Source organism: Lepidochelys kempii, chromosome 9 (genome assembly GCF_965140265.1).
Source record: "Lepidochelys kempii isolate rLepKem1 chromosome 9, rLepKem1.hap2, whole genome shotgun sequence".
NCBI lineage: Eukaryota > Metazoa > Chordata > Testudines > Cheloniidae > Lepidochelys > Lepidochelys kempii.
In genome coordinates this window covers 37,212,275-37,239,511 of record NC_133264.1, presented here as the reverse complement: position 1 = coordinate 37,239,511, position 27,237 = coordinate 37,212,275, and the positions used below count along the sequence as shown (strand labels likewise).

At 38.7% G+C, this 27,237-nt stretch overlaps 1 protein-coding gene across 7 annotated transcripts in view; it reads left to right on the top strand.

Annotated features, from left to right (window-relative positions):
* ACSL3 (acyl-CoA synthetase long chain family member 3) overlaps window positions 1–27,237 on the top strand; it is a 112,854-nt gene that overhangs the window by 66,041 nt on the left and 19,576 nt on the right. For 6 of the 7 annotated variants that reach the window (XM_073359941.1, XM_073359943.1, XM_073359942.1 and 3 more), the window contains 8 exons: window positions 305–482; window positions 10,560–10,669; window positions 13,388–13,526; window positions 17,722–17,872; window positions 19,044–19,167; window positions 19,469–19,540; window positions 20,766–20,905; window positions 24,204–24,376. In XM_073359941.1, the coding sequence (XP_073216042.1) occupies window positions 305–482; window positions 10,560–10,669; window positions 13,388–13,526; window positions 17,722–17,872; window positions 19,044–19,167; window positions 19,469–19,540; window positions 20,766–20,905; window positions 24,204–24,376 (1,087 nt within the window). The remainder of the gene's footprint in view (window positions 1–304; window positions 483–10,559; window positions 10,670–13,387; window positions 13,527–17,721; window positions 17,873–19,043; window positions 19,168–19,468; window positions 19,541–20,765; window positions 20,906–24,203; window positions 24,377–27,237) is intronic. The other variant, XM_073359944.1, reaches the window with a different exon arrangement.

Sequence of the window (27,237 nt, the reverse complement as noted above, 5' to 3'; positions counted from 1 at the left end):
AGTCTTTAAGGTGCCACCGGACTCCTTGTTACATCTGTATTGTGCTCCCAGTATACCACACCCATCCTACAGCCAATTTCTGGTCCCTCAACAATCACGTAATTTTCTTGTACAGAGCCATTTAACTTGGACTTTGACGGACAAAACGTGGAACTTCCACAATGTTGGCAAACTTTGATAATATTTTTAGACTTATATTGTTCATATTTTCACATGGGTTAAGGCATAATAAAGATCTTCGCTGAAGCTTGGGGACCTACCCTTTTCTAAATTACATTTACATAAATTTATATTACTTTATTAGGTCATCCTTGGAAAATACACTTGGCTCTCATATGATGAAGTCTACATTAAAGCTACTAATTTTGGAAATGGCTTAGCAATATTGGGGCAGCAACCGAAGACTAACATTGCCATCTTCTGTGAGACTAGAGCAGAGTGGATGATCGTTGCACAGGCCTGCTTTATGTGCAATTACCAACGTAAGTACTTTTCTTCACTGACCCTATATTTTTAATACCTTTTGGTATCATGACACAATCTGAAAATTCAAATTGATCTTGAGGTCACTTCATGTATTAGAAGTTTTATTATTTTTATATATTCTATAAAATAAAATATTTTAATCTCAAATGAAAAGTATCTATGATGCTAAGCTAAGTCTTTCCAATTCTGTTCTGGTGTGTAACGTTACAAATCTCTAGATGCAGAAACCTGTGTGTGTTCTATCAAGCCTCAATCCCCAATTGTAGTAGAGTCTCCATAAATACATAAAAGTTAAGTAAGTATACCTTCCTCAGACCAGTTTGTGCCCTGCTTACAATCTTCAATTTTTTTTTGCTGTCGAATCGGTGCAGGTTGCTGTAGTTCCTTTACAATAAAATAAATAAAAAACCGTATAAGAATTAATTGAATTAAGTGAGTCAGATGTATATCTACACTTTATATGGTTTAGATTTCAGATTGGACACTTGCTATGTTTTGCATTACAAGATGACTTTTTCACTGTTATAAACTTGATTTGAATAAGGATTTATATTTATTTTATTATATCAGACCAACAGTGTATATCAGTGTATCTGAGATTACCCAGTTTTCTTTCAACCTTATATGTTATCACTTCACTGTCATGAATTGACCTGTCAAATTAAGGCCTAGTCTACCCCAGGGGGCAGGGGAGGGCGAGCTAAATTGGTTTAAGTTACAGAACTTCAGCTACGAAAATAGCATACTTGAAGTCGACGTACTTAGTTACTTACCGTGGCGTCTTCGCTGCGGCAGGTCGACTATTGATACTCCCCCATCAACTCTCCTATGCGTCTCGCTCCGGTGGAGTACCGGAGTTGACGGGAGAGCGCTCGGCGGTCAATTTATCGCATCTTCACTAGATGCGATAAATTCGACCCCTGCTGGATCGATCGCTCTGGAGGTAAGTGTAGGCATGCCCTAAGTTTTCTGTTTTAAGTAAAAGTTAACTAGATTTAAATCACTTGTACTTTAATTAGCTACATTGTTCTGGTTAGGACTAATAATGTTAGTTGAGGAACCCGTTTTGGATGGCCATGTAGGTCTCCTAAACCTCATTTATCTGTCTTAATTCTCTCGTCTTCCTCTTTTCTTCTCCTACTGCATTTATATTCCCGCTGATCTCTTGCATTTCCGTTCACCACTTTTCTTCAATCTGCCGAAGAAAATGGCTGTTCTTCCTCAAGTGATCACATTGGTCTAGCCGTTTCTTGAGATGAATTTTTCACACACTCAAGACTAGTTCGTAAAAGCAGCATTCGAAAAATCTATCTAAGTGAAAACAAAGGAGAAACGAAATAAGAAATAGTAAAAATGTTGATTCTGTTTGGAGATCTGTACACACTCTAGCATTTGCAGAAGGTCTGTATTTGCACCGAAACTCTACACCAGAGACCCTAAAATAGGGACCAGCCATTTCAGAGCCAAGACAATGTCAGAAGCTGTCAGGAGTCATTGCAGCCTCCTTGCTTACATTTCACATTTAATATAGTGGTAATATAGGCTTTATGGCACTGTATTTAAATGTTTTCTTAATTCTTTAAGGATGTCTATTAGTCACTTACGATGTCCAGCAAACAGTGGTTAGCTTCATTTGAAGGACTGTGATAACATTTGTTAGGATGCATGCATTGTTTAGGGAAAATTGTAAGTAGACTGTTTTATTTGATGTGTAGGAGGAGACTTTAAGTCTCTAAGGTGCCACAACTACTCCTTTTTCTTAAGGCACTATTATGAACTGAGCACCTATGTCTCCTTTTTGCCTTTTCACAATATTCCTCCACAATATTCCTGTTCTGTTGCCTATTTCACTGCAACAGTTATAAGGTGAGCCTCTTGAGTGAAGGTTTAATGCTGGACTCAGAATCTTTCATTTGGGAGACCTCATCCAGAAGAGATCAGATGCTGGAAGAGCCCAAGAACACACTGAGAAATCTGTGTTGGTGATTATGCATGTTTTACTGGCCCCAGCAGGATGAAATCCAGGCTCTATTGAACACACAGCAAGGTATTGCAGATTCCCTGCTGTGATGGGCTTTTCTGGACAGCTCTGGTCAGGGAGCCCCATTTTCTCTTCCTACCTGAGCTGTACATGTAACAGATACATCCAGCCTTGGCTGGTGGCTCACCTGAGTCCAACTGTTCGATTAGCAGGAAGAGTCCAGACTCGGTGTATTGGAATAAAGGGCAGTTAAGGGCTGTACAATCTCTCCATCTGCAAGACAAAGAAAGCATCCTAGCAAATCACCTGACCCACAAGTACTATGCTCATGATGAGTGGTCTTGGAAAGATGCTATAATCAAGTCCATATTTCAGAAACAGAGGAACCCCCAAATAGATTTATTTTGCCACTAGACACAACGCTCTCTTCAGTTCTCTAGATTCTTGTGTCAGTATTTACCATGTCATCTCTCTTATGCTTCTAGTCCTCAGTGTTATCAGGAAGATAAAAGCAAGAAAGAACCCATGTGACTTTTTCACAGATCCACAGCTGAAATAGCAAATATAGTTCACAGACTTGTTGTCTATGAAAACAACTCCCCCCGTCCCCCTTTGTGCCATCCCATCCCCAGTCTTGTATGTTTGGATTATCATCTCTTTGAGACACAGTCCCTTCATCCCTAAATATCTGTACAGTGCCTAACGCAATGGGGTCCTGATCTTAGTTGAGATCTGTAGGCACTATTATAATAAAAATTATAACAATACACCTCTACCCTGATACAACGCAACCTGACATAACACGAATTCGGATATAACCCGGTAAAGCAGCGCTCTTGGGGGCAGGGCTGCGTGCTCCAGCGGGTCAGCGTATCTGGCTTGACACACCACTCTGAGCGGCTTGTTAAGGGTGCTCGGCCAGGGCGATGGATAAGGGGCAGAGGGTCTTGGGGGGGTGGTCAGGGGACAGGGAGCAGTGGGGGTTGGATGGTTCGGAGGTTCTGGGAGTGGGGCGGTCAGGGGACGGGGGCGTTGGATAAGGCGTGGGAGTCCCAGGGGGCTGCGGTGTGGATAGGGGATGGGGCAGTCAGGGGACAGTGAGCAGGGGGGTTGGGTAGGGGGTGGGGTTCTGGGGGTGATTAGGAACAGGGGAGTCTATGGAGGGGGCGGTCAGGGGACAAGAAGCAGGGGGGCTTATATGGGGGTGGGGTCTTGGGAGGGGTGGTTGGGGCGGGGGTCTCTGGAGGGAGTAGTCGGGACAAGGAGCAGGGCAAGGTTGGATGGGTCGGGAGTTCTGAGGGGTCAGTCAGGGTGTGGGAAGTGACTTAACGGAAATGCTCAAGGCCAAAGCAAGTTCGATATAACGCGGTTTCACCTATAATGCGGTAAGATTTTTTTTTGGCTCCCAAGGACCGTGTTATATTGGGGTAGAGGTGTATTAGCTAAAATTGGGCAACTAAATTGACTTATCTGATATTTTTATCAGTCTTTTTTTGCTTTTAAGGTTTGAGTCTACACAGTCTAGGGAAGCAATCCTGTAATCTTTAAATATCCCTATTGTTAGATAATCTGCCAAGGATAGGGGTCTGCACAGGCAATTCTCAAATGAGCAGGGTTACTCACCTCTAATTGGAGACCTCAGAATATGTTACCTGTGCAGATCCATCCTCTTCCACATCTGTGGAATCCATTATTTTCTGAATGAACACCCAAGGGAATAAGATGCAGATGCACAGATCATTTATTTTATCCTTGGAAATGAAATAGATTTACAAATTTTAAGAAGTCTTAAAAAATTCTAACATAGTGAAATGTCCCAATGCATGGTGTAGAGTGGTGTGTGGAGTTATTTTATTTGGCCTAATGTTTTAAATTCTCTCATTGAGACGTGCTTCAGCTCACTGTCTGACATATTATTTAGTGTCTAAGCAGAATGTGATCTTGTGTGAACTTGGCTGACTTTTTTGTTGGCAGATGATAGTATCATGCACTGTTCACGTAGTCAGAAGAGAATGAATTATATTTTAACTAACTTTAGCAATATGGTAAATGATTCACTTATTGTGCTGCTGCTAAATTATACATATGAGTATTAATATTTTCCCAATTTGCAGATATGGAAAGGAAGACTTATTCCTTCAGTACTGCACCATACACTTGGAATGTAAAATATGATATCTTTTATGGTACAGTATGAACAAAATACATACTAGTGATACAAGCTTTATACTCACTGATAGTCCATAAAAACATTCTATCCATCAGCAGACTTACTCCTGTATTTTGGTGTATTTTATATATTTCATGAATGGCACAAAACTAAGATGATTTGATAATTAGAAAAATCCTACATATTCAGTTTTTTATACTTACCTTTTATTTTGAGACCTGTAAATTGTTTAAAGCTTCAAAGAAGTTGTGTGTATGTGTGAGTGATTTACATGACTAGTTTAAATAGGTAATGTAGAAGTTGCATTGAACTTTTCCCTCTTTCAAAATCTATTCATGTACAAAACCTCTTACCCACCCACTGGGAACAACTGAAAGACCTGAGTCAGTGTTAAGTAACACCACAAAAACATAAGGTCATGTATTACGTTTTCCCTAATAGCCTCCGAATACATTGATAATCTGAGGTTGGACGTCTCTGGGGTTTTTTTCTAGGATGGATTTGACTCCCTCACAGAAGTCTTTTTCATGAAAAATATACTTTGTCTGTTTGACACATAGTAGGGAGTGAATGAGTCTAGTCTTAATGTGTGAAATCTTGGCCACATGGAAATCAATGAAAAAAATTCCCATTGACTTCAATGGGGTGAGGATTTCACCTCATATCAGCTGACAAATTTAGTGCTTGGAAGTTTGTTTTTGTTTTCTGACTTTTCTTGGATCAGTACCAAAATCAAATATACAAATAGAAGTTAAATTTCAGACTTAATAATATCGTATATGTAATGCAGTCTCAGATGTGCCTGAGAAAGTGTTAGATACCTTTGCTGAGTAGTGATGACTTTGCAGATCAGCATTGGTGATAGTGGCAAGCAGCTGTCATAGCTCACTTTTTCTTTTTCTCCATGACGTCAGTGCACCATCTTGTAAACTATATAAACCTCTCAGCCTAGTCAGCTCTGTCACATAACTAATTTGTTTTTCACTTGTTTGCTTTGTAGGTGAATAATTATATAAATTATTATTCGAGAGATTATACTTTTCTTTCCAAGTACTTTGGAGTTTCAATACGCTAGCTGGCTCGGGGAAACTAAATTTTTGCTAAGTTGTTTGTATAACAGGGGTCACTGGACTAAGTGGAGAGAGCTCGTGGGAACTAGAGGCACTCTTCTGTCCTTTTCTCCCACCAAATTAAAGAAAACAATGTGCATGTGCATTTGCCCTGCAACAGTTCCAAACTATGATAGACTGTTTTAACAAGGAAAAAAAATAAAGGTTGATGATTAACTTTTTTGATGAAAAGAAACTGGCTGCTTTTGCCTTTTTCTTAGTATACCATAGTGAGTTGTTAGTTCCAGGAATTACATATCCACCGATAGGCTAAGACTTTTTCTTTGGTGGTATTGGGACCTAACTTTACTAAAATAAAGCTAATGCAATAATATCATTAAACTGTAACGGGTTTTTCCTCCGGTTAAAAATTTCAGCAAACTAAATCCAGATAAAAGCCCAAGTGAAATTTAAAAATATCTGATTCTGATAATGGCACAAACCTTCTGTGCTTTAACTTGTCATTGTAATAAGTGATTGTGTCAAAGGTGAAAAGAATTAGTGATCTTGCAACTTGTTCCAGGAGGTGAACTGCACTAAACTTTCTTCACTACTCAGTTGGGATTCCATTTTGGAAAAGTAAAGTTAGATTTGTTTTTAGACTTATACTGTAAATTCCTCCTCCCCCCCTTCCCTTTAAATGGTTCTTTCTGCCCCTTTCTCCTCTTCTGTTGTGATAAATGAGAGGGGATAGCTCCCTTTTGGAGACTCCCAGCCAGCCAGTTGGCTATGGAATCCCTCTTGGTGGTGGGTCTCTATTTGCTTTACCTGTAAAAGCTTAATAAGCCCACAGGTAAAAGGAAAGGAGTGGGCACCTGACCAAGAGAGTCAATGGGAGGACTAGAACTTCTTAAAATTGGGAAAAAAACGTTCCCTTTGTCTGTGTGTTGTGGTTCTCCGGGAAAGAGGGGAACAGGGAGCAGTTATGCTGTGAGACGCTTAAGCCAGATGAAAAACCATCAAATCATACCTAGAGATTACTTATCTGAAACCGCACATATATATGCTGTAAATTAGGGAATGTCTAGAAAGATGCAGTTAGGTTTATTTCTTATTGGTTTGTGGATTCCTCTATGCTAACCCCAAATGCTTTTTGTTTTGCTTATAATCTTTAAACTGGATGTCAAGAAGGTTATTCTTGATGTTTAAATTTTGTAAGTGGGTTTTTTAAATCTAGCAAAAGCCTAAATTCCAGATTATTTTCTTTCTTTTTTTGGTTTTTAATAAAATTTACCTTTAAGAACAGGGCTGGATTTTTTGGTGTCCTAAGAGGTTTGTGCATATATTGTTAAATTAGCTAGTGGCAACAGCTGATTTCCTTTGTTTTTCTTTCTCAGTTGTTCCCCGGGAGGGGGTTGGGTGTGTGTGTGTGTGTGTGAAAGGGCTTGAGGGTACCCCACAGGAAGGAATTCCCAAGTGCACCTTTCTGGTTTCAAAGGATTTTTTTGCATTTGGGTGGTGGCAGCATCTACCCATCCAAGGTCAGAGAGAAACTGTAATCTTGGGAGTTTAATACAAGCCTGGAGTGGCCAGTATTAATTTTTAGAATTCTTGCAGGCCCCCACCTTCAGCACTTGAAATGCCAGAGTGGGGAATCAGCCTTGACATCTGTTCTCTTCCCACAAATTGTAATAATAAAATTTGGGTGTATAATTTTTTTAAGTATGAAGTAATTACTGAGGTTTACAGCTTTCCTAATCATGAGTTATTCTTAAAATATGGAAGGTATTTAACAGAATAGTGCAGTTTTTCTCACCATGAAATCCTGGCCCTGATGAAGTTGACTTTAGTGGGACGAGAATTAATCCATTGTATCTATAATTCTGCCTACTTAAATAGTTGTGTGAATGCAATAAACCAATGGCTCTCTGGTGTAATGTAGCCTTCACCAATAGGAAATATTTTTTTCCCCCAAGTAATTCCAAGGAAAATAAGGAAGGTAGGAAAAAACAACCGTAAAGAGTATATTTTACTACATTGTTTCAAGTAGAATACTAGTGGATGCTGATTTCCAGTACAGAAAAGCTTTACTTAACCATACTTTGGTTAAAATGCTGGGCTAATAGTCCCTGGACATGGAAGTGTGCATGAGATTACTTAGTTCAGCTGTAAGCCCATTCATTTGCATGTTCTGGGTATAGAGAAACCCAAAACATTTTGGACGAAGAGGCAGATTGTTCAGTTCTTTATAAGACCTGTGTAAAAACACTTTAGCAAGGTGTAACAGGGCGCACACTCACCACAGTGGTGCCTCCTGCTGGTTGGTTTGGGAATTAGTGCTTTAAGCGGTGCGCCTTTGCTAGTGGTGTTTTTGCTTACCATTACTCTCTGTCTCAACCGTCCTCACAGTTGGACCTATGTCACTCCCGGACCGCGGCATCCGCTTCTGGACAGTGCTCTCCAGCTGTATCTGCTCCGCTGACTCTTCCCCTCTCCCCCCCCCATTCCGGGGGACTGGCAGCTTCTGGTTCTATCACTCCCCTCAGTGGCTCACTGCAGTCCTCAGTCTAGCCCCTTACTCCAAGGGCAAACTGCAGTCTGGCTTAGCCATGCTCATCACTCGCAAGTTGGGGGAAAAGAAGCCCGCCTGCTACTCTGGGCCCCAACCAGGGACCCTCTAACGGCAGCCACTTACTGCCCTCCTCCAGCTCTTCTCTACTGCCTACTTCCCTCGGCCACTTCCCCGTAGCCCCAGCACCTTCTCTGCCCCGTTGTGTCAGGGCCCCAGTCTGGCAGTCGTCAGCCTAGAGCTCTCCTAGCCTCTACTGATCCTGCCCAGCCCTGTTCTGTTCTGTCTTAAATGTTTCTCTGAGAGCCAGTTCTTCTCCCTTTTCCCTCCAGGGAGAGTGTGTGCTCCTCTCTACCCTGCAGCCCTCTTATAGGGCCCAGCCTGTCCCTGATTGGCTGCTTTCAAGCCTCCACTTGACTGGCTTCCAGTAAGACCTTCCAAGATTGGCTGGGGCTCTGTGCAGCCTCTCTGGCTTGCTTTAACCCCTTCCATGCCAGAATGGGGCAGCTGCCCCACTCCACAAGGACAAAAATTGGTATATTGTCTTGCTCATACACATTCAAAATTACCCATCTTCCCCCCCTCCTTCCTCCTCCAGGATTGGTGTTTTATGCATTCTTTTATTAGTGTTCTTCCTATCATATGAAAAAACAATTCTTCTCTGATCGTGCTGTTGGATATCCACAGATGAACCTACAGACTCCTTTTGACTTCATTGGGTCTACCACAGAGGCACAAGGGTCTGCATATGCAGATCTGATTGCAGAATTGGAATCAATGTTTGAAAAGACCAGCAGTAGGCAGTTCAGATCTGGTGATTTTAATGTAATCTACTAAACACCGCAAAAATAAAAAGGATAACTGATCCTATTTTTGTCATATAGAGGAAGCTTAGGAAATTTAAGGGAAACCGTTGTAGTTGTTGTTTTGAAGAACAAATATTTCAAATAATTACTTTATAAAGTGTCACATACTATATATTCTACAGTATGCAAATCAGGAAATAAAATTTTTTTTTTCACTTCATTAGCAGATAACTGAATTAGACTTTCAAGATTAAACATTTATTTACTTACATAATTTATAAGTAAAAGCAATGCTGTTTATGCAAATGTTTATACTCTATTCAGTGAGCCCTATTTCAAAGACACAAATCTGAGGTGAGTTCATTTAAATAAAATACTTGAATTTGGCATTTGGTGCACAAGAAGACTTTTACCTTTAACTACTACATACCTCTGAAAACTACAGTTATGCATATTATAATTTAACTGAATGTTGCATATAATTGAAAACCAGTGTAGGGGTTTGTTTAATAGTAATAATATCAGTATATGAATTTACTATAGCATTTGTATAATTGCAACCAGTGCTGATCCTCCCACTCCAACTCCTATTTCTTCATTACAGCTGAAATGATTTGGGGCAAACTCATACAAAGTGTGTGAATCAGGATTGTTTCCATTTAATTGTTTTCAGATGTTTAGCTATAGATAATGTGCATGGATAATAGCAATGGGAATCATTAGAAGTGCATCATATGGTAGAGCTTTTTATATGTATGTATGTGTATATATAGAGAATGGATGGGAGAGGATAAGGGAGAGAAAAGCAGCTTGATTTCAGAGCCTCCCAGTTACAATGTCTGTCCAATTCACAAATTTTCTGTGTCTGGTTAGTATAGATGAAAAAAAATTTGTAAGTGCTATTCGTCAAAATTGTTTGAAGGGAAATCCTGAACCCATTTTTAAACTAAGAAAAGTTCAACCTTGTATTAATTACAACTTACTAATAGCTTCTGATCAGTCACCAGTTCAAAAAGTCTAGTAATAGAATATATGATTTTTGGAACAAGAAATTAATCAATTAAAGTTAGTCCTCTTCTATGCAGGAAGATTAAGTACAATGTAAAATTTTACAAATTAAGAACAGATTCCTGAATTTAAAATGATAAAAGCTAGGAAGATTGAGGAGCAAGTCTAGAGAGGGTTACACAGGCTCGTATGATTTTTGGAATATTCAGTTACTGCTTGCTTAACTACAAATACTCATATAAGCAACATTTGTTCTTGATTTCTCTCATAAGAAACTAAAACTTGCATTCATTTCTTTTAAATGCATATAACATATTTTACCATAAGACTACATATCTTCTTGGCCGTTACCTTAGCTGGCAACACAGGTTAGCAGTTTAACCAACTCAGGCAAGCTAATCTGAGGCCCTTTTTTTTCCCTCCTGGAAGACCTTTGAAATATCTTGAATATTTATTATAAGGATTCATCACGTTTATTTTTCTCCCACAGTTGTTACACTGTATGCTACTTTAGGAGGCCCAGCAATAGTACATGGATTAAATGAAAGTGAGGTGACAACCATCATTACTAGTAAAGAACTGATGCAAACAAAATTGAAGGTAAGGAATATGCCTTTTCTTTGTGAATAATTCTGTTGTAGTGTATGTGATCTGGTGTTTTTGGAGACTAAAGGCTGATGTATATGGCCCAATTTATTGATTTACTTGCCTGTTGTAATGCATGTATTTAACATGTTACAGATTTATTTCTTTTTTACCATATAAGAGAACAAGAAACATCTAAAGTAAAATGTAGGGCTTGATTTTATGCTCCTTGACTCTTGCACAGTTATCTGTACCAGTACAAAGTAAGGCATTAATCTTTTAATATGCAATGCATGGGTGGAATGTGAGCCCATACACAACCCCATTGAAACCAGAAGGGCTACTTACAGATAGCAGGAATCTGCCCACCTGTTGTATGTTATAGTGCTGAGGTGTAAAAAGCTACCAGTCTAATTTTGTTAGGGGTTTACACATACTTTATAATCCCATTACCCTTTTGCAAAGCAGTGCAGTGCAGAATCAGACTCATAAGTTATATAAGTAAGCAAGAAAACATGTTAATTTATCCATCTACTAACATCTAAAGTAGCCGAACAAGACTTAAGAAAGTGTTACCCCAGTGATTTAACTCTCTTACTAGGGTTGAGGCGTTCAGATACTAAGTTGATGGTTGCGGTAGACTAATTTGGATGGGGTAGTGCCACTACACAGGTAAAATTTGTAACCATTTTACTTGTACTGGTGCAGCTATACTGGTCCTACCAATTGAGGCTATTATGTAGACAAGGTGCAGGCATTTTTAATATCTTATTTAACCTTACTGAGCTGGGTAGCTTAAAATACCTCAGTACAAAAGAGTTTGCACCATTGGAGCTGGATTAGTGCAGAAAAATGCTCACATTTGGCTTGTGAAAACAATGCCAAAGAGAATAAAAGAGTTAGTCTTGAATCTGTCACCTTTAGCAGAAAACAGGGCAGGTGAGGTTAGATCTACTTGTATTCTGTAAAGCATTCTGAGATCATGGTTATGTATTTTCAGTATCCTAAGTGATCAGAAATTAAGCAAATAGGCAGCGCAGAATTATGCATAAAGTATATATGCAATAATAAATGTGACAAAATTTAGCACTCCTAGTTTATTATTAATTGTTTTCCCAGCAGACAGTGGATTGTGCAGAGTGGCAGCCTTTGTTTTTGAGTCAGTGTCATTTTTGAAATGGGAGATCAGCTTAAACATTTTTATTAAAGTAGCTTAAAGGTTGAACCTGCCAAGTCTAATAGCATCCTTTTTTAATTACAAATAAGAATATGTTAAATTTAGCATGGTAGTTGGAAAAATAAGTAAATTTGATGAGAGAATTTTCCCCAGCCTAAAAATGGCCACACTTAGTGTGGCGTCAGTTTTACTCAAACAAAAGTCTGAAGTGCTCTGTCATTCATTTATGGCTTCAGTTTGAAGTCTTAGATAATTTAAGATCCAAAAACTAGCTAATACATATATGCAGAAATTTAACTACCTTTTTATAAATTCTAAAGTAGTATAACTAGTTACTGTATTTTTGTAACTATTTCCATAAAGAGGTTTGGATAAGATTAAAAAGAAAGGTTTCAGAGTAGCAGCTGTGTTAGTCTGTATTCGCAAAAAGAAAAGGAGTACTTGTGGCACCTTAGAGACTAGCAAATTTATTTGAGCATAAATTTGTTAGTCTCTAAGGTGCCACAAGTACTCCTTTTCTTTTTATTAAAAAGAAAGCATTTTTCATAGACTTAGTGAAAGCTATTTGTGAAATAGTTAATTCCTCCCACTCAGAAATGAATCTAACCCTTAATTGTAGTATTAAGACTGATTCTTAATATATACCTAACAGTTTATTAGTCATTAGGACTGTTGGATTGGTCTTCAAATTACATTTTTCTCCAGAAGCTGAGTGCAGAATATTCAGAGTGCTCCAAGACCTTACTGACTGCAGATGGGACTTCTAATTTGCATTCCACACCTAGTAGCACATTGTGCAGCCATTAGACCCCTGAGCTGGTGCAACACATTTTTTTAAGCCAAAAATTGTGTTATTCCATTTAGAGTCAGGAATCCCTAAACTGTATTTTTAAATTTTCTTTTGGATAGTTACAAGAATTGGTACTGAACAAATAAAAACTAGAATGAATGAGTGTTAGAATTTTCTCTGACCAGCATTTTATATTTTGCCTTGTATCCTTAGAATTGTGATCAGTATTCTTAGGTGCTCTAAAACTTAGATTTTGCTTTTGGTAATAAATACTATTTGACTATTCATTTTGCTAGACTTCTATTTGCTGCAGAGCATATTTTAAATACCATACTAAACATTGCATTTCAAGAAATAACCGAGAAGACAAACTCAGTCATCCATTCTGAGCTCAGTGTTACCTTTGAATTGACAGGGTGATCCTTTTCATCAATATTTGGTGGGAGTGGCAGGTGGCCAGTATTCTGAAAATCTGACTGTCTCAACAAGAGCACACAAAAATGGAGGCACCCAAAATTAGTGGACAGTTGTGAAAATGTTGGCCTTAATTTTATGTTTAAAGAAACGCTTAAATTAGCCCTGATGTCCCAGAAATCTTGACCGTGGGAATCTGCAGTTTTCACCCAAAGAGTGACTTTATTACAATTTAGTCATTTATATCAATAATATTTTAACATGTTCAGTAAAAATATTTTGTTTCTTTCCTGGCACAAACTTTTGCACTAGCTTTCTGTGCAAAATGAAACATATGTATCCATTTCCACAGGAAATTGTTTCTCAGGTTCCACTGTTGCGACATATTATTACTGTGGATGGCAAACCAACAACATGGTCAGAATTCCCCAAGGGTGTCATTGTTCACACTATGGCTTCCGTGCAAGCAATGGGGGCCAAGGCAGATAATGGTATGTACTTTTAAATATTTGGATTGGAGAAACTTTTGTCCAACTAAACCTGACTGAGTTAGGAGAGGAAGATGATAGCCCTTTACTGCTGAAAATCTTGTTAAATCATTTATGTATACATTTTATATATCTTACAAAGTGCTTTTTGATGCAACTTGTTATTGAAAAGTTTTAATTTGAAAAACACACAAATCTACACACTTTCACTTTTTTTTTTTTTGGCTACATGGCTTTTTCTCTTGACATGTTGGGTTTTTCAAAAAAGCAGGGTGGAAAGACTTGCATTAAAGCTGTATAGTGTATTTTATGTACACTTTGGTAAATTTGGGTATAAATACCCACTAGAAGTAACACGTAAAATCTGTTTTAAATCAAGAGCTATTAAAACTTTGTTTAAATTATTTTTACTGTATTTTAGAAGGTATCAAAATATATTATGCCAATTTCTTGAATTCTAATTTTAATTTCTTTAACACCTTAGAACCAGAAATCTGAATTTCCCTGACATTAAATGTTTTAATGCATCTCACTAAGTGGCAGAAAATTCTCACTTTTAGTGCTAAAAAGTTGGTTAATCTGATTATTTCAGATGTCATGCATGGAGTTCCTCTGAACTCCTCCCCCCCCAGTTCTGAGTGTTGTGTTTTATTGGGGTTACACAATCCTTTTAATCATTAGGTCATGTGAATGTTGGATGGAACTGTTTAGGAGGAGGGGTGTGTGGTTAGTACATGCTGTTAATTACGTGGGAATAATATTTTGGGCAGTTTTTTTTCCCAATATTACAAGGGCTTAATTTCTCCATTTAAAGAAATGATTGTGTTCCTTTTTGATGAGCTAGCCTTATGTGCTATTAAAATGTTAAGCCCACTATCAGCAGAACTTAGTACAGCTATACTTCATGTTGAATCAGTTGAATATTGTTGTTCAAAGTACAGTAGAACCTCAGAGTTACAAACACCTTAGGAATGGAGGTTGTTCGTAACTCTGAAATGTTTGTAATGTTATGGTTGTTCTTTCAAAAGTTTACAACTGAACATTGACTTAATACGGCTTTGAAACTTTACTCTGCAGAAGGAAAATGCTGCTTTTAACAATCTTAATTTAAATGAAACAAGAACACAAACAGTTTCCTTACCTTGTCAAATCTTTTTTAACTTTCCCTTTGTTTTTTTTAGTAGTTTACAGTTAACACAATACTGTACTGTATTTGCTTTTTTATTTTGTGTCTGCTGCTGCCCAGTTGTGTACTTCCGGTTCTAAATGAGGTGTGTGGTTGACTGGTCAGTTCGTAACTCTGGTATTCGTAACTCTGAGGTTCGACTTTACTAAATAGAAGGCCTTATGTTTCACCTTGCTTCAAACTGTTTAATATTGCATACAAAAAACTCCATTAAAAGAATGATAACTTTGCAAAGTAAAGCTTTCAGAAGTTAGAAAATGCCATAATTAGGGTTCCTCATGCAACTTTAATTCAACCCCCTTGGTCCTATGCATTATGATATACACTTTAATTACATGAACACCTTTTTTTTTTTTTCATTGGACCCTGTTTCATTCAGTGCCCATGATGGACAATATTCTCTGGTTGGGTAGCTATGCAATACTTCTTTTTGTACTCCTCAGTGCTCCATTCCATATTTACTGCACACCATGCAAACCCTTCTCTAAATACAGAATTATTATTTTTCTCATGGGCTTTTCTGCAGTACTCATCACTGTAATAATATTTGAGCATTTAAAAACATTAATGGCCTTTCCTTCATAACACTACTATGTGTTATGTGGTAGCATTACCCCATTTTACAAACCAGGCACTGAGGTTTTGTAGAGATTAAGACCATGATTGTCAAAAGTAATTGATAATTTTGGGTGCCCAATTGGAGATGCTTAAGGCCTGATTTTGGTTTTTTAGAGTGTTTAGCGTTTGTATAGCAGTTCATATGTTCAGTGCACAGCCTTGAGTAGATTACAGTTGCAGTTTTGAGTGTTCAGTATTCTTGAAAATCTTAACCTATGTGTTCCAAGTGGAGCATCCATAAAATAAAGAACACCCAATTAGTGGGCCCTTGTGAAAAGTTTTGGTTTAAGGTCCAGATTTTTAAAGGTCTGTAGGTATTGCTATGCTCAGTGTTGCAACACTTAAACAGATTTAGGAATCTAAATCTCATTTTCAAAAGGGATTTAGGCACTAGAAACCAAAATCTCAGTGACAAAGTGACTAAATCCCTTTGAAAATGACCTTTAGGCTCCTTAATCAGTTAGGCGTTGCAATGGTGACACCTAAATATCTTTGAAAATCTGGCTTAAGTGACTTCCTAAATACATAGGAATTGTGTGACAGGGATAGAATTCAGTTCTCCAAGTTGCCGTTCAGCTGCCTGAATCACAAGAATATCCCTTTTCTCCCTGCAGTCCCTTGCATTGTTCACTATGCACCTTGCAGCCTCTACAGCAGATAAGTCAGGGTCCTGCAGAGGGCTGTCTCATTCACTACTCTGAAAACATAGAATATCAGGGTTGGAAGGGACTTCAAAAGATCATCTAGTCCAACCCGCTGCTCAAAGCAGAATCAATCCCCAGTTAAATCATCTAACCAGTTTTTGCCCCATATGTGTAAATGGCCCCCGCAAGGGTTGAACGCACAACCCTGGGTTTAGCAGGCCAATGTTCAAAACACTGAGCTATCCCTCCCCCTTCTAAATCCCAGGTTCTATTCCAGGTTCTGGAAGGGAGTGATATCTACTGATTATAGACCCGTCTTTCCCTACCTACTCAGCCTCTGTTTTCCCCTTTGCTCACCCAACAGATGTTTCTGTCACACCTGCTCCTCACCACTCTGCATTCCAGTCAGGCAGTTTCCTCTTTTGCGTGTATACCAGCAGTAAGAGCATTGAGAGCATGTATCCCTCCTCTGTCCCTGTGCTAACACCACAGTGGCCCTGGCTGCCAGGAGAGCAGTTGCAGGAATAGTCCTGTTCTGTGTAGATGGGATCTTCTGAGGTGTTAGTTGCCAGATTCTAACAGTAGCTTAGAAATGGCACAAGTTTTTTCATGGTGGCAGAAAAAGACATGCCCCAGACACCTGGGAGACTGCTCTGTTGTATTTCAGATTCCTGCTCCAAGATATATAGGCACTAGAGCTGCTCTACGAAATGGTTGTAAAACTTTTTTAACATGCGCAAAACAGTGTATTTTCCATTATCTCATTCTGAGAAACAGCTGAACCGTTTTTGCATAAACATTAAAAATATAGTCAACCTCCAACAGACACCTGGAATGGAACATTTGGTAATGTTATAAGCAACTGAAAATAGGGTCTTATAATGGAAAGTGACTTACTGTTACCAGCTCTGCATATAAAACAGAACCCTGTATGCAAGGGCAAAAGAATAAACAAAAGGTGATTTAGTTTGCCCAACACTAGTAAACTTACAAATATAGCAAATATAATTTTATATACAAATAAGGGCCCCAATTCTACAAACACCTATGCATGTGTTTAACTTAGTGCATTGAAGTCAATGGACTACTCAAGCAAAAAGTTAATTACAGGAAATAAATTGCAGGATTAGGGCCTACATTTCTACAGTTCGGTGTAGATTGCTTATTTCAAATGAATTACACCTTCTTCACAGATGTTATAGTAGGTGAACAGAACACGGTTTTGAGAATTGACATTGGCTCAATTGTGGCTTTGCCGTGAGCCCTGTGTGTAAGGTAGTGTGTTGCTATGCCCCAGGAGCGCACACAAGCAGATTGATTCAATCAGGCTCCTGGTTCCCCTCACTGGTCTGGTGGGTATATATCCTGCCCTATATCTGGTGCAGCGGACATCTCCTGGCATGCCAGTGCAGCTCTGCTGTCCAGCACATTGAGGGTGGGAACAAAAGCTTTGTTCATTCCCCATTCTTCCCACCCATTTCCATCCAGGTGTGTGGTTGAGACGTAGTAAACTCAGAGTCTGATTTTTACCATAGTGTAGCTACGCAGTATTCATAGATGATGCAGAGAAGTTAGGGGGCACTTCAAATTTTCTTTCTCCCTGTGAAGGTTCCTGGGATTAATTGTCACAGAAGTAGTAATGTCTGGTTCCTTATCAGAATAATCACTATAATATGTTTTAGTATTTAAGATGCTACATTTTATATGCTTTCTATACATTGTGCATAATTTTTTTTAATAAAAATTACAGTAAGCAAACAGCAGGCCAGGCCTGTACCCTCAGATATTGCAGTAATCATGTACACAAGTGGATCTACAGGACTTCCAAAAGGAGTCATGATTTCTCATAGCAACCTTATTGCTGGTATAACTGGGATGGCTGAAAGAATTCCTCATTTGGGGTATGTACCAATAGAAATTTTCATTAAAGATGGCTTGTAATTACATGCAATCATAGATTAATTATTGTATAACTAGTTATTCTATATAAAGTCTTCTACTGCACTCATTGCCACCATAGTATCTGGGCATTTTTCAGTCGTGCATTATTATTCTGACAGATATTAGTCATGTGGTTTTTTCCCATGTATTTGTGTTAGGGATGGCAAGGTCAAAAATGGGCCTTGCACTTAGACTAGAAAGTGGTGAGGTTTGTGGTGGTCCTTAGTTCCATTGGGAGTTCATTCCACAGTCTTGGACTGACCCCTGAGTAAGTTCTGTGTCCCAAAAGGATGATCTTTCCCCTTAATGTGGAGAGTTTCATTGTATCAGCAGCAAAGTTGTTGACCACAAGCAGGCATACAACTATTTTATCCAAGTTTTTCAAAGGAAGTGCTGTTGATTATTTGCCCATTTACTATGTGGTAGATAAGAGCATGACATCTCACTGAAAGATAAGTTAAAGCATTTACTAGGAATATTCGGAATAGTGACTTATTTTTATTTATTTATTTTTTTAAAGATTTTTTTTTTTTTTAAAAATCCAAATGACTAGCAAAAATCCAAATAACAAGCCAGGGCAGCAGTGGCATATGAGAGTCAGAGTTTCAGTAGGGAGTGCTGCAGAGATTTTGGGCAGCATTGTGGCTCAGAGGTCAGTCTGTGGAAGCTGATGTAAGTTAGCCCCTTAGAACTGTCTAAATTACGTCTGGGACCGCTGAAGCACCGGAGCACCCCGGAATCAGGAGAGCACAAAGGTAGGGTAAAGCCCCCTTCTCTTCTTTTCCCCTCTAGCTGTCAATTCTATGCTGCACCTCTAGTTGGTATAGCATAGACTCTTGCCTCTGGAAAAGTCTTTGTGGTCTTAGTTATAAGTGATCACTTTTTGAATCTTTTGTTCCCTGATAAGTAAATAACACAGTTTCCTCAGTGCCCCTAAATTTAAAATGAACATTTCACAACTTTTGAAACCACACATATATGCTCAAGAATACTGAGATTGGTTTTCAGGTACACACATATTCTTTAACCTTCTCTGGTTCTTTGGAGGCTGTAAATACAGTTTGGCTTTAAATGATTGTCATGAAGACACTAAATAGTACAATATGAATGTATCTTTTAAAAACTTTTCAGGGAAAAAGACATTTATATTGGATATTTGCCTCTTGCTCATGTTCTGGAATTAAGTGCTGAACTTGTTTGTCTGTCTCATGGATGCCGTATTGGTTACTCCTCACCCCAGACATTAGCTGATCAGGTACGTAACTTGTATATGTCACAACATAACAATAAAAGATCAACTTTTGATGGATCTCTTAATAGCTGTTTAAACATTTTTAATAGGAAAGCAATAAGAAAATCTTTATATACCAAAATATAAATGGGTATATTTTTTGTTCTATATCAATACATTAGACTAGTTTCTAAGCAATTTTTAAGGTGAAGGCTCTATAAACTGACATCACTGGTTTTCTAATTAAGTAAACTGTCACTTTTCTATTTACATATTCAAACCTTTCACAAATCCTCCATTAAACTTTATGTTCCTCCCTATTTAGTCCTCTAAAATAAAGAAAGGAAGCAAAGGAGATGTTACTATGCTTAGACCTACCCTAATGGCATCTGTACCGGTAAGTTTAATGCTTTCTTTTAAAGATATTTCGTCATTCAAATGTTACATGACAAAGAGGAATAATATCTTGATAGTTACTGTAAATTACAAGGATGAGAAGACCTTTAGCGTTGATAGTTTACATAATGTCCTCTGTATTTAAAAAAAAGTATATAAATATTTACACGGTGGTGTGAACATTCTTACATACTAGATGACTAACACTATTTGAAAATGTGAAACCAGATGCGAAAATTACACGTTGGAATTTCAACTTTTATCACACTATTGCTAATAGTAGGTAGTATAAATATGATTTAAGTAAAATTAGCTAAATATGATCTGTAGAAGACATTTTATTCTATTTGTCATGAGTGTGCTATACTATTGTCTCCTAATAAGAAATGTTCCTTATAGAGCAATGAGTCTGCCAGCATTATGTAAAAAGAATGTGGAAAATTGGCTTTGGCGTAAACATTCGTTCATTTGTTATTTTAAAGGGAAAAAATATACAAGCTAGTTAGGCCTTTTGTGGGCAAAGAATGTAGTGGGTATGCTTTGCATCTTGAGGTATATTACTAATGAAACATTGGAAAGGTGGTATTTAGCAGTAATTAGATTACAGTTTTATACTTCTAAATTCAGATAGTGTGTAGTGCAAGACATCAAAAATCTCAAAATATTTGAGTAATACTGTACTTTGTACATTAAGATTTTATCATTATTTTTGTTAGGTCATCCATGTTTTACCATTTAACTATAAATTGAGGACGGTGTCCTTCTGTAGGCTTTGCTAATGCTGAAGGGATAGGAAAGGGATCGGGGTGAGGGGAGGTGTCCACACCCTTGTATAAGCAGGAGAAGTAAACTCCATAGCATTTAAGAACACTGAGAGTTAGCAAACATGCCAGCTTGCACACCATAGCCAGTGCAGCATGAGATGCTGGTTAGGAGATGTTAAGACCTCTGGCTATACAGCACTTATGCTGCAGGCAGGATGTAAATTAGGATTGCACTGTGCACCTGCTCAGACTGGGAGTGCATTTTACTGCTGCTCTGTCACCTTGGTCTGTCCTAGAGATCCTACCCCAGATACAGGTATCCTGTAAAAGTGGGAGCAATAGGCAAGGATTTGTGCCTTGAAATGTACTAGCATTTCTACGTCTCATGTTTACCTTTTAGTGCACTAAATTTAGTATTGCTATTAACTTGCTTATCTGTATTTAATCCTTTAATGTAACTAGGAAATCATGGATCGGATCTACAAAAATGTCATGAATAAAGTGAACGAAATGACCAGTTTCCAAAGGAATCTGTTTATATTGGCCTACAATTACAAAATGGAGCAGATTTCAAATGGCTACACTACACCACTTTGTGACAGGTAGATTTTCAATTCCACTTCTATAGGGGTCTTTTTAAATGCTCATCAAAATATTGCTATAAGTGCAATATGTGGTCTTCAGTGAAGTCATACTTTTGTTTAGTTTTAAAGCTCACTGTTTGATTGGGGCACAATACATTGACTCGCCTAAAGTCACACAATGAGTCTGTAGTTCAGTTGGGATTACTTCAGCATTTATTAATATAAATATAATAAAAGTGTTAAGTTTATTATTTTTCTTTCAGTAATTTGAAAGCTTAGATATCTTTTCCTATTCAAGTCATTGTGTTGCTCCTGTTAGCTTTTAATCTGGGGTTTTGTACATACCTGGAGAGAAAAATCTATTTCTATAACCTAGCAAGGCTTTATCATATTTTGTTTTTAACATAATGTGAACCTTATCGTACAACTGGTCTGTAAGTATAACCCACGCACCTTCTGGGTGTGGTGTTCTGTCCCATCTAGTGGCACCGAAACCACTTACAGAGCGATAAAAATGAGTCTGCTCTACACTCTTAGCTAACAGCCAATTGGCTTTTAGCTCATGCGGTAGAGGTTCATGCACTGAGGTCCCCGGTTCGGTCCCTCCCGCTGACGACCGGGGTCTGTCAGCGTTACGTAAGGTCATGAGAAGAAAATCTAAGGGAAAAAGGAGTTGAGGAGGGCTGGCAGTTTCTCAATGAGACAATATTAAAAGCACAACTGCAAACTATCCTGAAATATAGGAAGAACAGGAAGAGGCCCATATGGCTCCATGAGGAGCTCTTTAATAACTTGAAAAACAAAAAGTAACCCTACAAAAAGTAGAAATATGCACAAACTCCTAGGAAGCACAAAAGAATAGCATAAGCATATCGGAACAAAATCAGAAAGGCTAAGGCATGAAATGAGTTACACCTTGCAAGGGACATAAAAGGCAGTAAGAAGCGGTTCTTTAAAAACATTAGGAACAAGAGAAAGATGAAAGTATAGGCCCTCTACTTAGAGGGGAAAGAGAGCCAATAACTGATGACATCAAGAAAGCTAAGATGTATAATGCCTATTTTGCTTCAGTTTTCCACTAAAAAAGTTAATGGTGACCAGATACTCAACATTATTATTATTAACAACAAGGGGGAAGGAATGCAAGCCAGAAAAAGAAAAGAACAGGTTAAAGAACATTTAGATAAGTTAGAGGTATTCCAGTTGGCAGGTCTTGTTGCAATTCATTTTAGGGTACCTAAGGAACTAGCTGAAGCAATCTTTGAACTGTTAGCAATTATTTTTGAGAACTCCTCCACTCTTCTGGGACCTCCCCCATCCTTCAGAAGGGCAAATGTAGTACCTGTCTTTAAAAAGAGGAACAGAGAGGACCAGAGGAATTATAGAGCAGGCAGACTAATTTCAATACCTAGAAAGATACTGGAATCAATTATTAAACACTCAGCTTGTAAGCACCTAATAGCCATTACGGATTTGTTAAGAACAAATCATACCAGACCTACCTAATTTCCTACTTTGACAGGGTTACTGGTCTAGTGGATATTGGGGAAGCAGTAGATGTGATATATTGCGATTTTTCATAAGGCTTCTGACACAATCCCACATGACATTCTCATAAGCACAGTTGGGAAGTGTGGTCTAAATGACTATAAAGTAGGTGCAGAACTGTTTGAAAGACCATACTTCAAGAGTAGATAAAAATGTTTCATCGTCAAATTGGGGAGACATAGCTAGTGGGGTCTTGCAGAGGTCAGTCCTGGATCCAGTACTGGTCAGTATTTTCATTAATGACTTCGATAATGGAGTGGAGAGTATGTTTATAAAATGTTCAGATGACACCAAGCTGGAAGCTTTAGAATTCAAAATGGCCGTGACAAATTGGAGAATTGGTCTGAATTCAAGATGAAATTCAGTAAAGACAAGTGCAAATTATTTTACTTAGGAAAGAAAAATCAAATGCGCAACTACAAAATGGGGAATAATTGGCTAGGTGATAGTACTTCTAAAAGGATTGGTGGTTATAGTGGTTCGCAAATTGAATATGAGTCAACAATATGATGAAGGTGCAAAAAAGGTTATCATTCTGGGATGTATTAACAGGAATGATGTAAGAAAGGCACGGAAGGTCACTGTCCCACTCCACTTGGTACTGGTGAGGCTTTAGCTGAAGTACTATGTCCAGTTCTGGGCACGACTCTTTAGGAAAGAGGTGGTTAAATTGGAGAGTCCAGAGGAAAGCAACAAAAACAGTAAAAGGTTTAGAAAACTTTGCTTATGAGGAAAGGTTAAAAAAAATTGGGCATGTTTAGTCTTGAGAAAAGAAGGCTGAAGGGGCACCTGACAACAGTTTTCAATTATGTTAAGAGCTGTTGTAAAGAGGACTGTGATCAATTGTTCTCTATGTCCGCTGAAAGTAGGACAAGAAGTAATGGGTTTAACTTGCAACAAGGGAGACATAAGTTAGATACTAGGACAAACTTTCCAACTGTAAGGGTAGTTAAGCTCTGAAATAGGCTTCCAAGTGAGGTTGTGGAATTCCCATTATTGCATATTTTAAAAAACATACTGACAAACACCTGTCAGGCATGGTCTGGGTTTACTTGGTCCTGCCACAGGGCTGAGGGCTGGACTTAATGACTTGTTGAGGTCCCTTCCAGACCTACATTTCTGTGATTATGGCCCTGCTTCTGTCAGAACTTAAGACATGGGGGGAAAAGGTAGTTACTCACAAATGCAGACAGAAAGGTAGAGTCGCATCAAGCTAATTCAAATCCTCTTGTAAACTTCAATTAAAATAAACAGCACATAAATATTTACAGACTACTGCTAATGTTTTCTGAGCCTTTTGCATACACGTGATACATGGGTAAGTCCAATTTAACTCTGCAAAAGTGTATAAATCATACAACTTATCTCCAAGCTCAAGTCAGTTGTAAGATTTAAATGATTTCAGACCTTGCTGAGACTAAAAGATATAGTATAAACAGATTTCTGCACTTTGTTTTCCTTTTCAATAATGTGGGCAAAATAAACATTAGAATTTTGCTGTCTCAGTAAAGCATATTCAAGAGACTTCGACTTATCCTGCAGAGTAAAATGCAAAAGTAAAACCTGAAAATTTTCTATCTAAACATTGTTTTTAAAAACTTTAAATTTTAAGTGTACTGTTTGTGGATCTCATCCTGCATTTTCTGCACATCTAAAAATCTTTGGAGTTAGTGGAAGTTTTTGGTGCCCATGCAAAACAAGATAATCTCCTTGGTCTTCTATTTTTAAGCAACAAAAACATCATCTTTTCTTAACTTTGCATTTTTAGTCTTATTTTCCGGAAAGTACGACTGCTGCTAGGTGGTAAAATTCGCGTCCTACTATGTGGAGGAGCTCCACTTTCTGCTGCAACTCAGAGATTTATGAACATCTGTTTCTGTTGCCCTGTGGGACAGGGATATGGACTAACTGAGTCAGCCGGGGCTGGAACAATCACTGAAGGTTAGTGTTGGCATGTCCAAATGGATGCGGTGATCTGTGTTTGTATAATCTTCAACAGAGTATTCATTTGGGCTTATGTCCACAAACTGGTAAGTGAGAAAGCACTGAGAGGTGACAGGCTTTTTGAAGAGTAAATTAATTTTAGAAGGCATAATCTGGGGATTTTGTGCTAAAACATAGGAATATATAAATTGATGTTCTCATTATAGCAAACAAAGGTGAAATGGTCTGAACTGAATTTTGGAATTATTTGTGTATACTAGCTGAACTGAATAAATTTGTTCCAAGAAGCCTGCAGAATAGGTTGGCCAGCATCATGATGGGAATAATGCATTCACCAATGACCTGCAGTCTTTCTTGAGTGTACACAGGCTCCGGAATTTGATTTTCTACTTTTGGATAGAGACCATATAGTAATTAAGTTAAATATATAAGTCAAATATGTGAATGCACATTGCTGTGAATATGCAGTCACATTTTTTTCCCAAGATATCCAGTAACTCATGCAGTATTCCTGGGATTTGAATCAAGCCAATAGTATTGACTCAAATAAGAAAGAAACAGATCTATTTAAAAATATATAATATATATACAGTAGATAACTCAGCTGAACCATGAATATATACGGTACTTGACGACAGGATTCTTGAAATACCTTGAGTTACAGTGAGTGCTGGTTAAAAAAGCCTTGACATATCATGCATGACGAATATAGAAAGTGTGCACTACAAAGTCTAGTTTTTTTTCAAAACAGCTAAAAAAATTTAAATTTGTTACTATGGATGAACTGACATTCATACAACAGTTGTGTGAAAGGCTTATTTTATAGGTTATGCTGCTTTATGTACAGTATGCATGTACTTAATAAACAGGGAATACACCACATCATTGGGTGAAGACTTCATTGGTATACTATTGGAATGTCTACATTACTCATGAGTAGCAAAGACGTTTTTGAGTTGTGCTGGTCATTCCAAAAAAATGTTTCATAAAATTTAAGGCCAGAAGGAACCATCATATCCTCTAGTCTGACCTATATATCATAGACTATTACATTTCACCGTTCCCCATATATTGAGCCTGAGGCCCCAGCAGTAAATTTGTTCTTTGAGTGATGGTCCCTATGTGTATTCCACTTGAGGTGCACATGTGTGACATGCACCTGAGACTGGAAGATTCTTGCTAGCAGTATCCATTTGTCCACACGTGTTTCTATCCTCCTTATACTCCAAACTGCTAATTCCTTTCTACTGCTCGTGTTCTGAGACAGAACTTCTTCAGTATCTGCAGTGTTAGCTAGCGTTCTTCAGAATTTTTAGTTTTACATAGTTTTAAAACATGTTTTTAGATGGTTTCAAATTAGCTGGAGTAGTTTAGTAGTCTTTAGGGCTTTGCCTCCCTACTCCACTGGACACCCCTTCTACGGCTGCCTAGTATGTCCAGGATCCAAGATCTGTATGTCTCGTCTGTGGGCTTTCCCAGCTGGCAACACTCATATCCCCTCTAAGTGCAACATCTGCTAGTCCTTTCCCAGATGAACTTGTCAAGCCCATGAGTACAGGCTTAAAAGATTACAATGGGCTCATGTAATGAGGCCCCGGTCTGATTCTGGCTGTCAACCACCCCTGTACATCAGGCAGGGGCACCAAGAAGTACCCTCCTGAGCATGGTGTCTCTGAATCCGAGGATAATCTGAGCAGGGCTAACGACCCTGCCAAGCAGAGACCTGAGGAGGGTAAGAGAGAGAACTTTTTCACAAGAAATGTGAGAAATCTCACTCAAGCTCACCTTGACTTTCTCCACAACACCCTTTAAGTCGGGTGAGACTCCGTGCCCCACTATACAAGTGTCAGACGCTCACAAGGAGCATGGGACCAGTTTCAAGTCACTGAGAGGCAAGAGTACCTCAAAACCATCCTTAGCCAAAGGGATGGGACCATCCTCAGTCCTAACCAGATGCTACCTATGCTGTCAGTACTGCAAGTGAGAGAGGAGTTGTTGGTACCGCCAGTGCTACAAAGGGACAGAAGCCCGGTTCATTCTCCAGTATCAGGAGTTTGATACAGTGCCCTGGAGGACATTTCAATCTAAACAGGCTAAGAATTGCCAGTACTGTTGTATCTTGCCCTGACCATCAGTTCAAAACTCACTGGTACCATCAAACAGTCGAGGTGTAAAAAGACTGCTAATATTGACAGCACTGCACATCAGTATAAAAGCCTACTTTTCTGCTACCCAGAATTTCCCACAATTCTTGACATATGAGCTACTCTCCCCCTCCGCAAGCTACAGAGGCAGATCAGAGTTTTGGAGCCACATTGTCTGGCTGTGTCCCCTCAGACCTTGCTTGCTTCCAGTTTCTCTGCCTCTGTTAGAGTGTGTGGACAGCGATTTTTACAGCTCCTGCCTTCACATATGCCTAAGGGTGTGTTTTGTCAGATTTGGGGTAGTGGTGAGTAGTTATCTCCCGCCCAGCCCCTGTTTCCTCTCAGGCCAGTTTTTTAGCCAGGTGTTGGAACTGTTTGGAGCCTCAGCTGCAGTGCCTTTCTGCTGACTCCTCTGAACCATCCAAGTATTGCATTGCTGCCTAAAATGCACCAAATGGTGCTCCATCTGTGAGACTGTATTCCCAGGCTTAGTAGATGGTGAGTTGTGCCCAGCCTCCACCCAGCCTTCTGTCTCTCTAACTCAGGGCTATGAGTCAGAGAGGCATGTGGAATCTCCCACCCACTGGAGTAACCACAACTCCAACATGGGAAAAATGGACCAGGGTCCATAGACCCCCCCCCCAGTCCATTTTTCCCATGTTCCCCCCGCCCGCTTCCCAATTTGGCCAGGAGGATTGACGCTATCATAGCATC